The sequence below is a fragment of the Ceraceosorus guamensis genome (genome assembly GCF_003144195.1).
Source record: "Ceraceosorus guamensis strain MCA 4658 unplaced genomic scaffold IE81scaffold_95, whole genome shotgun sequence".
NCBI lineage: Eukaryota > Fungi > Basidiomycota > Exobasidiomycetes > Ceraceosorales > Ceraceosoraceae > Ceraceosorus > Ceraceosorus guamensis.
The window spans coordinates 47,633-57,056 of NW_020290090.1; the positions used below are offsets into that span (position 1 = coordinate 47,633).

General features: G+C 57.5%; 5 protein-coding genes across 5 annotated transcripts; 3 read left to right on the plus strand and 2 right to left on the minus strand.

Annotated features, from left to right (window-relative positions):
* Positions 1-480: 480 nt before the first annotated feature.
* IE81DRAFT_258126 (hypothetical protein) lies at positions 481-1,403 on the plus strand. The gene is made up of 2 exons (XM_025511372.1): positions 481-1,116; positions 1,195-1,403. The coding sequence occupies exons 1-2, from the start codon at positions 622-624 to the stop codon at positions 1,240-1,242; spliced, it is 543 nt and encodes a 180-aa protein (XP_025366944.1). The 5' UTR covers positions 481-621; the 3' UTR covers positions 1,243-1,403.
* IE81DRAFT_258093 (hypothetical protein) lies at positions 1,404-3,382 on the plus strand. The gene is made up of 5 exons (XM_025511371.1): positions 1,404-1,777; positions 1,847-1,891; positions 1,956-2,381; positions 2,455-2,970; positions 3,039-3,382. The coding sequence occupies exons 1-5, from the start codon at positions 1,565-1,567 to the stop codon at positions 3,297-3,299; spliced, it is 1,461 nt and encodes a 486-aa protein (XP_025366945.1). The 5' UTR covers positions 1,404-1,564; the 3' UTR covers positions 3,300-3,382.
* IE81DRAFT_326195 (hypothetical protein) lies at positions 3,376-6,729 on the minus strand. Its single transcript, XM_025514750.1, has 10 exons — positions 5,660-6,729; positions 5,349-5,544; positions 4,883-5,254; positions 4,520-4,800; positions 4,428-4,438; positions 4,259-4,357; positions 4,094-4,179; positions 3,929-4,015; positions 3,628-3,835; positions 3,376-3,525 (listed from the first exon to the last, which is right to left on the minus strand). The coding sequence occupies exons 1-10, from the start codon at positions 6,485-6,487 to the stop codon at positions 3,465-3,467; spliced, it is 2,229 nt and encodes a 742-aa protein (XP_025366946.1). The 5' UTR covers positions 6,488-6,729; the 3' UTR covers positions 3,376-3,464.
* A 356-nt stretch (positions 6,730-7,085) lies between these two features.
* On the plus strand, positions 7,086-9,053 carry IE81DRAFT_326196 (Aminomethyltransferase folate-binding domain-containing protein). The gene is made up of 4 exons (XM_025514751.1): positions 7,086-7,923; positions 8,023-8,142; positions 8,244-8,355; positions 8,443-9,053. Exons 1-4 carry the CDS (start codon positions 7,206-7,208, stop codon positions 8,771-8,773), a joined length of 1,281 nt encoding a protein of 426 aa, XP_025366947.1. The 5' UTR covers positions 7,086-7,205; the 3' UTR covers positions 8,774-9,053.
* Positions 8,876-9,292, minus strand: IE81DRAFT_294329 (D-lactate dehydrogenase; the record flags this gene model as incomplete). The annotated part of the gene is made up of 2 exons (XM_025512050.1): positions 8,876-9,058; positions 9,209-9,292. Coding segments are annotated over 2 exons (267 nt in total), but the record flags the coding sequence as incomplete, so codon positions are not given.
* Between the last annotated feature and the right edge of the window lie 132 nt (positions 9,293-9,424).

Below are 9,424 nucleotides of genomic sequence, written 5' to 3' on the forward strand. Positions count from 1 at the left end.
GGTGCGGTACAGCGCAGCTAGCCGATCCATGCGCCCCATCTTGCACTCAGCCTCGATTCAGATTCGTTCGCGAATCGATTGGCCATCACGAATCACGAATGTGCTGTGACGATATTCGATAATCTGAACGTTATGCATGGACCTCGCCACCGCTTCTCACTTCAATTGCCGCCTTGTACGCCCTTTGCCACTCATCCCCCGCGCTCACGACTGCCGCTCCCAATAGGGTCGCCATAAGCGATAAGGCGGCAGCATAGAATCGCTTTGCGAGCGAGCTTGACTGCGTTCAGTGCACCGGGACACTTGCGGCACGACGATGGAAACGTGCAGCATGCAAGTATGTCATCAATGATGGCATACAGCAGCAGTAAGTGTGAGTTGTAGTCACGAGTCGCTGTGAGTATGAGTCACGAGTCCGTATAGCGACGGGTAGGCGCTGACATGCTATGCGTCACCTCGCCCACACCTCCACGCCAGGCCGCAATCAGTGAATCACGAATGGTGACCCCTTGGGTCTTCGCCCGCCCGCCCATCTAAACGCCCACACGCGGGCGCAGCAATTAACGTGATTGCGTGTGGCTGCGTATACAAGCAGCTATAGTATACGCGTGCGCATACGTGATGGGGTCGGTCATCGCTATACGCCCGCGTGCCAGCGCTCTTCTCTGCGCGCTATCAGCTATGAGCCATAGCTTCTTCTCACACTTCACGAGTCATGAGTCTATGGAGGTGGCAATACGCCATCCTCCCACAGCGCTATATATAGTTGTGCCCAACAAGGCAACGGGCGCGCGCGCGCAAAATCCAAACCGCATCGATGGTCACAACAGTTTGCTTCCCTTCTCACCTTCGCCCTTCTCGCCTCCGCGCGAGCTACAGCTAGGTGTCAGCTTCAATAAGCAGCTCCTCCTTCTCTTCTACCTACATCGCAGCGCGATTCCCAAGCTGGCTCTTGGGTGGTTGTTCCAAGCTTCCTCCTCTTGTTCCAGACGTTCTTCAAGAACACAATACAACTCGCGAGCATACAAGCTGGTCTTGTGCTTCTTCGATTCATCAGCCTCATCTCTGCTTCGCCATGCGATTCTCAAACATCTTGATACTCTACACGGCAGTCGCGTAAGTCGTGCCGCTCACCTTTATACAGCGCCTATGTCTCTCGCACAAGCTCACCTCGCCCAACTATTCCTTGCACAGCGCCGCTTCCACTTCTGCAGCTCCTATCCCAACGCAGGGCGAGCTTGACCAAGTAAGTATGTGGTCGAGTGCGGCTCACAGTGGTGCCAGTGACCACGCTAGCGCCTTGTTCAAGCGCCATGGTAAGGCTGCGGGCAAAGGTTGGCACAGCCCCATTCCCGGCTCGCTCAGACAGTGGGGCTACGCGTTGAGCGCTTTGGGCGTTGGCTACCTCTTTGGCCACCTTGCAGGTCACGGTCATCCCGCCACGGTTCCCACCGCCACGCAGGGCGAAAAGGTTCCCCACCATCCTGTTGACGGCGCAGCACACAAGCTGAACGGCAGGTCCGAGTAGGGATTCGCGGGCAGCGTCATCATCCAAAGCAAAGGGATGAGAGAGGCGAGGGAGAGGGCGATGACGCTGCCCCACGTGCTAAGCCATGCGGGCACATCAGGACTTCGACGGTGGAGCTATGCTGAGACGCGGGGTTTCAAAGAAGATGCGCAGGCCAAGAGTAGGAATGACGAGGGATTTGGAAGAGGCACCGGCACTGAACATGATACACTCTCCGTTATTCAAACTGCAAACACTCGGCAGGTAATCGTGAGTCATCGATGTCGACCCGCACAGAACATCGTGCACCGTGCTGACGAATCGAGGCTGTCCTTGCAGCTTTCACAATCAAGCAACACACGGCGAAGTAGCGTCGTCAGATCAGTGCGTGTTCGTGTCTACTGTGATAGCTCTTCAAGGACTCATCATCTCACACTTGTACTCACAGTCTCAGCTCGAGCGTCGCTTGGTCAAAGCCAAGCTTCCCTTCTGGCAGACTTCGAAATTCAAAGACGCGCGCAACGCGCTGGCTTTCGTGGGCGTGGGTGGTGGAGTCTATTATGCACAGCGCAAAACGCACTTCATCACGAATTGGCACAACAAGTTCAAGAATTGGCGTAGCAAGGGCAAGGAGGAAGACTCCAAGAAGACGGATGGTAAAGAGCAGCCTGCGAAGACGGATGGCAAGGAGTCGCCGCCCAAAGCGGATCCAGGCCAACCAACAACGCCCACAGCTCCTGCATCCGCGCCAGCCACACCGCAGACCCAAACCGGCGGAGGCGCGAGCGTGCCGACGGATGCTGGCACGACTTCGCTGAATAGGGACCCAGCAGCGGTGCAGCGCCGATCTTTACTGTCCAGCACTGATCTTGAGGTGAGTGCAGTTTCATCCGAGAGCTTCACCGTGCCGCCTTCGTTTGACGCAGTGACTTGGTGTCGATATCTAGCCTCGAGGCATTGGCAACTTCATGGCGGCTGGTGTGGGTCTAGGGATCGGCCTGTTAGGCGTCAAGTACTTTACTGGTGGATTTTCTTCAAAACATCCCAAAGAAGCCAAGGACTTTGCAGTGCACCGTGATCCTGCTAGCTTGCCCGGTGCGGACAAACTTACTCCGAAGGACGTCACATCGACTCAGAACACAAAGCCGAGCGAAGAAGCACACGCGGATAAGGTGGAGCAAGCCGAGACAAAGACGAAAGATGCACCGCTGCCAGAGAAGAAGACGGACGAATCGCATCCAGCGAAAGACGTCGTTCCGACGACGACGCCACCGGCTGCCGCTTCGCCAGAGAAGAAAGAGGAAGTGGCCCCTCCAGCAAAGGAACCGGCGCCACCTGTGGCTGCATCCACTGCTCACAATCCTGATGGATCATTAGTGTACCCGGCCGTCGTTGACGAGCATCATCACGCCCACCATTTGAGGGAATCGGAAATGCTTCAACAAAGAGCAGTGGCCGGTAAAGTGAGTGTGCGCGAGGGGATAGTCTTCGCGCACTGCACCTGGCTGACCCGTCGATCGTCCCCGCGCAGACTCGGCTGGAGCGACGCACACCCATCCGTCTCGGCTTTCCGAATTGGTTCGAAAAATGGGCACCTTACTTTACAGGTATCAGCACGGGAGCCGCAACGACCATGCTGATGAGACAGCACCGCAAGAAGCCGAGCCAAGTCAAGCCAGAGCTGATCAAGGGCGACTTTCTTCCCAATCTGGGCAAGGGTCGCAAGAACAGCGGACGGCGCAGTCTTCAAGAAGATCTGTTAGGCGCTTCGCTGGTCGATCTGGACGTCTAAGCGCTTTTTGCCTCGTGTGTGTTCTTTTTCATCTTTTCGCGCCCCAGAACCCGCACAGGAAAGCGAGATAAAAAGCGTGTACATTGAAGAAAGCCTGCTGTGGGTATGATGTAATGATGTGTATGTGGTTCAAAAATTTGTGCGAACGCTAGGGCCGCTGAATGATCAACGAAAGTTGAGCCTGATGAGGAAGAGCAGACAATCTTGCAAGACGTGCACGGATGTCCTGCGGGATTGGACCAAGACGCGGGGCGTGTGAGTGGAAAGCATTTGCTTGCGCTCTTGGCGAGCGCTGCTCCATCTGCTCGACGGTGCGCAAGCAACGCACCAAACGACGCTAGTGACGAGTTCCGGATGCTGTCTCATCTCATCCAGGCCAAGATTGGTAATGTCGACGGAGAAGCAATAGAGGCAGAGCCAACGGGCCAAGAAGCTGCTCACCAGCTCGCTAGCCCAGATGGCCAGCGAACCGAGCATGGTCAGCTGGTAGTTGTAGGGATCGCGCTTATCGTCAAACGCAAAAAAGGGGTACAGGTCTAACGCAAGAAGAGAGGGGGAGGGGAAAGAGAAGACGGCTTTAGCAATGGCATGGTGCGAATCGCTGGAGCACATCGGCTCCTCCGACTCACGCTGATTGCTTCCAAAGTGCAGGATGGATACCCAACCCAAAAAGGCTAGCATGGTCGTATTCTGCGCCAAATTGCGCAGGTAGAACGCTACATTGAACTCGTGCGTAAGCGGTGCGTCGAGATGGCAAAAAAAAAAAAAAGTGATGCACGCTCGCATCATCTCACCCAGACCGACGCTCTCGACGTATTCTTCCCAGGACCGAGGATTTGGGTTAAAGTATTGTGTGATGCGGTGACACAGGCTCGTCATGCTGAATGAGAGCACGAGATAAAACGTCAGAGGGACACTACAGAGGCCAAATATGGCACCATGACCGTACTCGAACGCACCTAAAGGGATACCAGATGCAGACCCAGAAAGAGCTGAGCAACTGGATCAATGCGAATTGGTCGAATGATCGCAATCGAGCAAAGAGATTGCGATAGAAGCTGTAGTGTGTGCGCAGGAAATGGGTGTGAGTCGGCCGTCGCAGGCTGCGGGCACACGCCTTCCACTCACATAAAGTAGACCTGCAACAGCGAAGGGGGAGGCACGAACAACAGGCGCATCAGAGGTGCGCGCTGCACAAACGTTACTGCACTCCAACTCACCAAGAAGTAGTAGTACTTGAAGCAAAATAGCAGCGCTCTGCTTCGCACTTTTTCTTCGAGGATCCAGATGCTGATGAGCATGAGGACGTTGACATTGACAGTCCAGAACATGACGTATGCCGTTCCTTCGAAGCCCGTGTGGGGCAAGGAGGAGAGGTAGATGCTAGCATAACCCTGACCTGCCAAGAGCGCCACGAGGGCAAGACCTATGGTGGTCATGAACCAGAGGAAGCGAGTGTAGGAAGCTGGAATACGACGAGCAAGTTGTCGTTCCAAGAACGCTGACCGGGGTGGGGGAAGCAGCGCAGTCGCAACGTGAGACAAAGCTGCGGCGAGGCGCTTTGTACATGCCGCCACACTCACTCTTTTGGGCTTCCGTGAGGCTGTGCCGATACGTCTGCCTTCCGCTGCGCCTGAGCCCGGCCAGACAGACTAGCGCGGGCATGGCCATGGTAGCAAAGGCGAGGCCTACCCAGAGCGTCTTGCGCTGCCACTGGATATCGTCGTCGGTGGTGGGACGATCTGGAGCCTTGTCGTGACCCGTGCCTCCGCCCGCTCCACCGCCCAGCCAGGGTGGCAACCATCCTGCATGGGCATCGAGCGAGAACGTGTGCAGAGTGTAGCCTGCGCCTAGACTCAGCAGCCAGAAGGTGAAGTAGCTGGTTCGAGCACCCAATGCGCGCGGCCACCAATTGAGGCGGTACAGGGAGAATAGCTGCGTGATGTATATCAGCGCTGTGGGCAAGAGCAGAGAGCGTGTTGATCAGCAATGATGCGTCAGATGCGTCAGATGCGTCACCAATTGCGTGCCGGCGCTGAATGGACGCACCGACGGCGCAGTAGATGCCGTAGTAGAAGAGCAAAAAGAACCAAAAGTTGGCATCCACCCTGTTGGGACTGTCACCGTTCCCATCGCCATCGCCGCACCATGGAGCTTCAAGACCGCTGCTTTCAGGATCGCACCAAGGTGGATTGGGGTCGTAAGGATCGGTCTTTGGAAAGGGCATGGCGCACCAGAACCATACCTGTGGGGGAGAGAGGGGGAGAGAGGGGGAGAGAGGGGGAGAGAGAGAGAGAGGCAGCGTCAAGGTCACAACGTCGCTGCGGCATTGTTGCTAATTTGCCAGGTATCAGACTGACCACGAGGCTGGGCGCAACTGCGAGCACCACCCATCTCTTCCACCAGCTGTTCAACCACCTCTCCACCGTTGACATGTGCGGTCTGAAAGCGTCCTTCCACAGTGGCTGATTGGCGTGCCTATCATCGCTGCCTAAACGAGCATGACGCGATCTGTACCTGGCTGCAGGTGCGGACTGCAGCGATTCGGTAGGAACGTGATGCGATGAAGAGTGAGCGTGCGGCGAGGGGGATGGAGCAGCAGCAGAAGCAGCATCGCTGGGGAATGTTGGCGTGAAGCCGGCGCCGGTGCGGCCGCCGATCATGCGCTCCCTGTTGCCGCTGAGCAGAGATGTCCTCTCGTGAGCGTAGGGGTGATATGCTGATCGAGCGGACTGCAAGGGCGACAAGCGTGCGGATGGTGGAAGACGCTGCGTGCTCGTGCTCGTGCCCGTGCCTGCGCCTGTGCTTGTGCTGCTGCTCGCGCCTGTCAGGTTGGCAGCATCGTGAAGCCAAGCCCAAGATCGAGGTGCACGCTTGGGTGCTGTGGATGATGATGACGATGATGCTGCTGCGTTGCCAGCATGGGTAGCGGCGGCTGATGCGAACGAGGCGCTGTTGAGGTTTGCAGATGCGCTGCCGACATTGCTGCTGATTGCTGGAGCACCACCTTTCGCCGCCGCCGCCGCCGCTGCTGCTGCTGCTTGTCTCCTGCCTGTCACTGCTGCACCCGCACCTGCCCCTTGCCCTGCCCCTACACCGCGATGATGCCTGCGAGGGGGTAACAGCGAGGGCTGCTCATCCTCTGCCCAACGGTCTGACCCGCTAGACATCGGGGTGAATGTAGCCATCTCGATGGGAGGTGTGCGCGCAAGGGTCTACGTGTAGTTGAAGGAGGGATGATGGTGGATGATGAGATGTGTGTATGTAGGGGTGTGCGTGTGGGTGGGTGTGGGTGTGGGTGTGGGTGTGGGTGTGCAGATCACAGCGCCATGACCAAGTCTCAATCGTGAATCACAAGTCACGAGTGCGAATGAACATCAATCGCGAATCAGTCAGAGTGCGTTTGAGTCGTGAGTGCGAGTCGTGTCACGAGCCACGAGTACGCCGAGATAGCGCGACGCAGCGAGCGAGCGGCCTTCTGTGTTGCTCTTGCGCTTCTTATTGCTCCGTGCCGTGCAGCTCTGTGCTGCTCGAGCGACATCATCATCATCGTCAGGGGGCGGCGGCGGCGCACGCCCGGTGCATGATATGTTGCAGCTGCAGCTGCAGCTGCAGCTTGATTCTTGATTCTGAATCACGATTCACGATTCTTGATCCAAGATTGCAGCGGTGCCAAAGACGCCCGTCACGTGAAAGCGGCGATGCACACAAGGCGTTGTAATTGCTGCATGGCGCGTGGTCTTGCTGCACTGCACTGCACTGCACTCGTGACTCTTGACTGCACACATGCCTGCCCTCCACCTTCGCAGCTTCCACCTCATCTTCCGGTCTGGGCCATCACCATCGCTACCGCCATCATTGCTTTCTCCGCACCACAGCGCACACTGAAAATCCTGCACCAGAAGAATGTCGAGTAGCGCATGGCATGCATTGCCACAGCGAGGTCATCTGACCCGTCTGCTGAGCTCTTGTTCATGTTCTCCCGCCGCCCGCCTTCCCGCCCTTGCTCCGCACTCTCAGCAGCAGCCCGCTCCTTCCAAGCTCAAACGCTGCTTGCACACCAGTCACGCACACGCACACGCACACGCACACGCACACGCACACGACAATGACGCTCAGATGACCGTACCTCATAGGGCGCTAGTCAGCGTGCACGGTCCGCAGACGGTCAAGCTGCTTCAAGGTCTGCTCACGTGCAACGTCGCACCCGCCGCATTCACCATCGACGCACCTCCTCCTCCTTTGGCCCCTGAGCAAGCAGCGCCACCACCTCTCCTGTACGGAGCGTTCCTGCAACCTTCGGGTCGCATGCTCGCCCCCGTATTCTTGCATCCTCATCCGCAACGCTCTCGATTATCGCAAGAGACGGATGGCGAAGCTGTGGTGTTGGATCTGGACGAGCGAAATTTGGAAGAGGTCATGCATCACATTCGACGCTTCAAACTTCGTAGCAAGGTCAAGCTGGATGCGCAACATTTCAACAAGCAGTGGCGCGTCCATGCGCATTTGGCACTCGATCAAAGTCAAGCGTCGAGTCTGCGAGCAGCAGGAGCAGCAGCAGCCAGGGATGCCCGAACACCGCAGATGGGTCATCGCTTGCTGGTGCAGGCTGAGCGTGGCAATGGTGAGCAATGAGCAGTGAGCGATGAGCGCTCGAGCGCAAAGCACAGCGAGCGCATTCCAGCTCATCCCCCTCGTACCTGCCGCCATGTCCCTCATCAAGACGATACAGGAGATGCGCACACCGTTCATCGCTATCTTCAAGGAGTGGGCGAGGGTCCCATCGAATTCGTGCCCGGTGCAAGTCTGCCATTGGAAGTCAATGTGGACTGGATGGGCGGAGGTGAGTTGGCAGAGAGAGAGGGCCATGCGACGTTTTCGCCCCCCCCCCCCCCCCTTTCCATCACGCGCTCTTGCTCACGGTGCAGCAATCGCTTGCCACAGTCGACTACAAGAAGGGCTGCTACGTCGGACAAGAATTGACGGCGCGCACACATCACACGGGCGTAGTCAGGAAGCGCGTCGTTCCCATCACTCTGTACGATCCTCAGCTCGGGTGAGTTGGCCAGCTTTTGCGCTCCGGCTCATTCGCCCCCCCGCGCGCTCTGCTCCCATGCTCACGCTTGCCTTGAGCCCCTTTTAGCCCTCCCTCCGAGCACGCTTACGACCCTTCATTCGATGCCACGACAACTTCGGGGGCAGATGTGCGGTCTACGGGCGCGAGCAGCAGCAGCAGCAGCAGCAGCAGCGCGGCAAGGGGTCGATCAGCAGGACGTCTGCTGGGTAGCATTCACAACGTGGGACTGGCCTTGCTTCGTCTGGAACAAGTGCACAGGACGCTCTTGGCGCCAGGTGCGGAAAATGCGCTCGAGATGAGCGTACAGACGCAAGATGGAAAGACGCTGGGCGTGAGACCTTGGATACCGTATTGGTGGCCAGAGCATGCCAAGAAAGCCGAAGCGAGCGGCGAGTGATCGCAACTCGCAAGCGACGAGAGGGAGGGGTGGGGGCCCAAAAAAGAGGTGAAAGAGCGGTACAGCGCGGATGATGAAAGATCTGTCAAAGGCATTCCAAGATCAATCGTCTGGATACAATGCTCCTGGGTTCATGATGTTGAGAGGGTCCAACGTGCGCTTTAGCGTACGCAAGAGGTCCACGGTGCCTTTGCCAAGCTCGCGCTCGAGCAGATCTCGCTTGCCTCTACCAATCCCGTGTTCCCCCGTGCACGTGCCTCCCAACGCTTGTGCGGCGTACGCAAACTGCCCGGTGGGGGGGGGGGAGGGAAAGGGCGCGCGCAAGCAGTAAGAGAAAATGTCAAGCGTGTGTGTGTGTGTGTGTGTAGGGAAAAGGCGGAAATTTTCGCTCCGCCCCTGCTCGCTGCGCGCGCGCGCTCGCTCGCACGCACTCACAGAGTAGACCAACTGCTTGACACGCTTGACCTCTTCTGGCTTGCTCTCGTCGAACATCAGCAACGAGTGGACATTGCCGTCGCCGCTGCATCGGCAGCCGGGAGGGGTGGCAGAGCGAGTCAATCATCCGAAAATCACCGCTCGACTCGAGCAAAGAAGGTTGCACGCCTGCGCCCTCTATCGCGTATCGGAAAAAGAATCATTTTGACTGTTCTG

Excerpts from the sequence above, each read along its gene's own strand:
- IE81DRAFT_326196 (XM_025514751.1), top strand. The coding sequence starts at position 7,206 with ATGTCGAGTAGCGCATGGCATGCATTGCCACAGCGAGGTCATCTGACC. Across the intron at positions 7,924-8,022 it reads GCAGGCTGAGCGTGGCAATG|ACGATACAGGAGATGCGCAC; the intron begins GTGAGCAATGAG and ends TCCCTCATCAAG. Across the intron at positions 8,143-8,243 it reads TGTGGACTGGATGGGCGGAG|TCGACTACAAGAAGGGCTGC; the intron begins GTGAGTTGGCAG and ends CGCTTGCCACAG.
- IE81DRAFT_258093 (XM_025511371.1), top strand. The coding sequence starts at position 1,565 with ATGAGAGAGGCGAGGGAGAGGGCGATGACGCTGCCCCACGTGCTAAGC. Across the intron at positions 2,382-2,454 it reads TGTCCAGCACTGATCTTGAG|CCTCGAGGCATTGGCAACTT; the intron begins GTGAGTGCAGTT and ends GTCGATATCTAG. Across the intron at positions 2,971-3,038 it reads AAAGAGCAGTGGCCGGTAAA|ACTCGGCTGGAGCGACGCAC; the intron begins GTGAGTGTGCGC and ends GTCCCCGCGCAG.
- IE81DRAFT_326195 (XM_025514750.1), bottom strand. The coding sequence starts at position 6,487 with ATGGCTACATTCACCCCGATGTCTAGCGGGTCAGACCGTTGGGCAGAG. Across the intron at positions 4,801-4,882 it reads CCTCACGGAAGCCCAAAAGA|CGTTCTTGGAACGACAACTT; the intron begins GTGAGTGTGGCG and ends CACCCCGGTCAG. Across the intron at positions 4,180-4,258 it reads TGCATCTGGTATCCCTTTAG|CATGACGAGCCTGTGTCACC; the intron begins GTGCGTTCGAGT and ends GCTCTCATTCAG.
- IE81DRAFT_258126 (XM_025511372.1), top strand. The coding sequence starts at position 622 with ATGGGGTCGGTCATCGCTATACGCCCGCGTGCCAGCGCTCTTCTCTGC. Across the intron at positions 1,117-1,194 it reads ATACTCTACACGGCAGTCGC|CGCCGCTTCCACTTCTGCAG; the intron begins GTAAGTCGTGCC and ends TTCCTTGCACAG.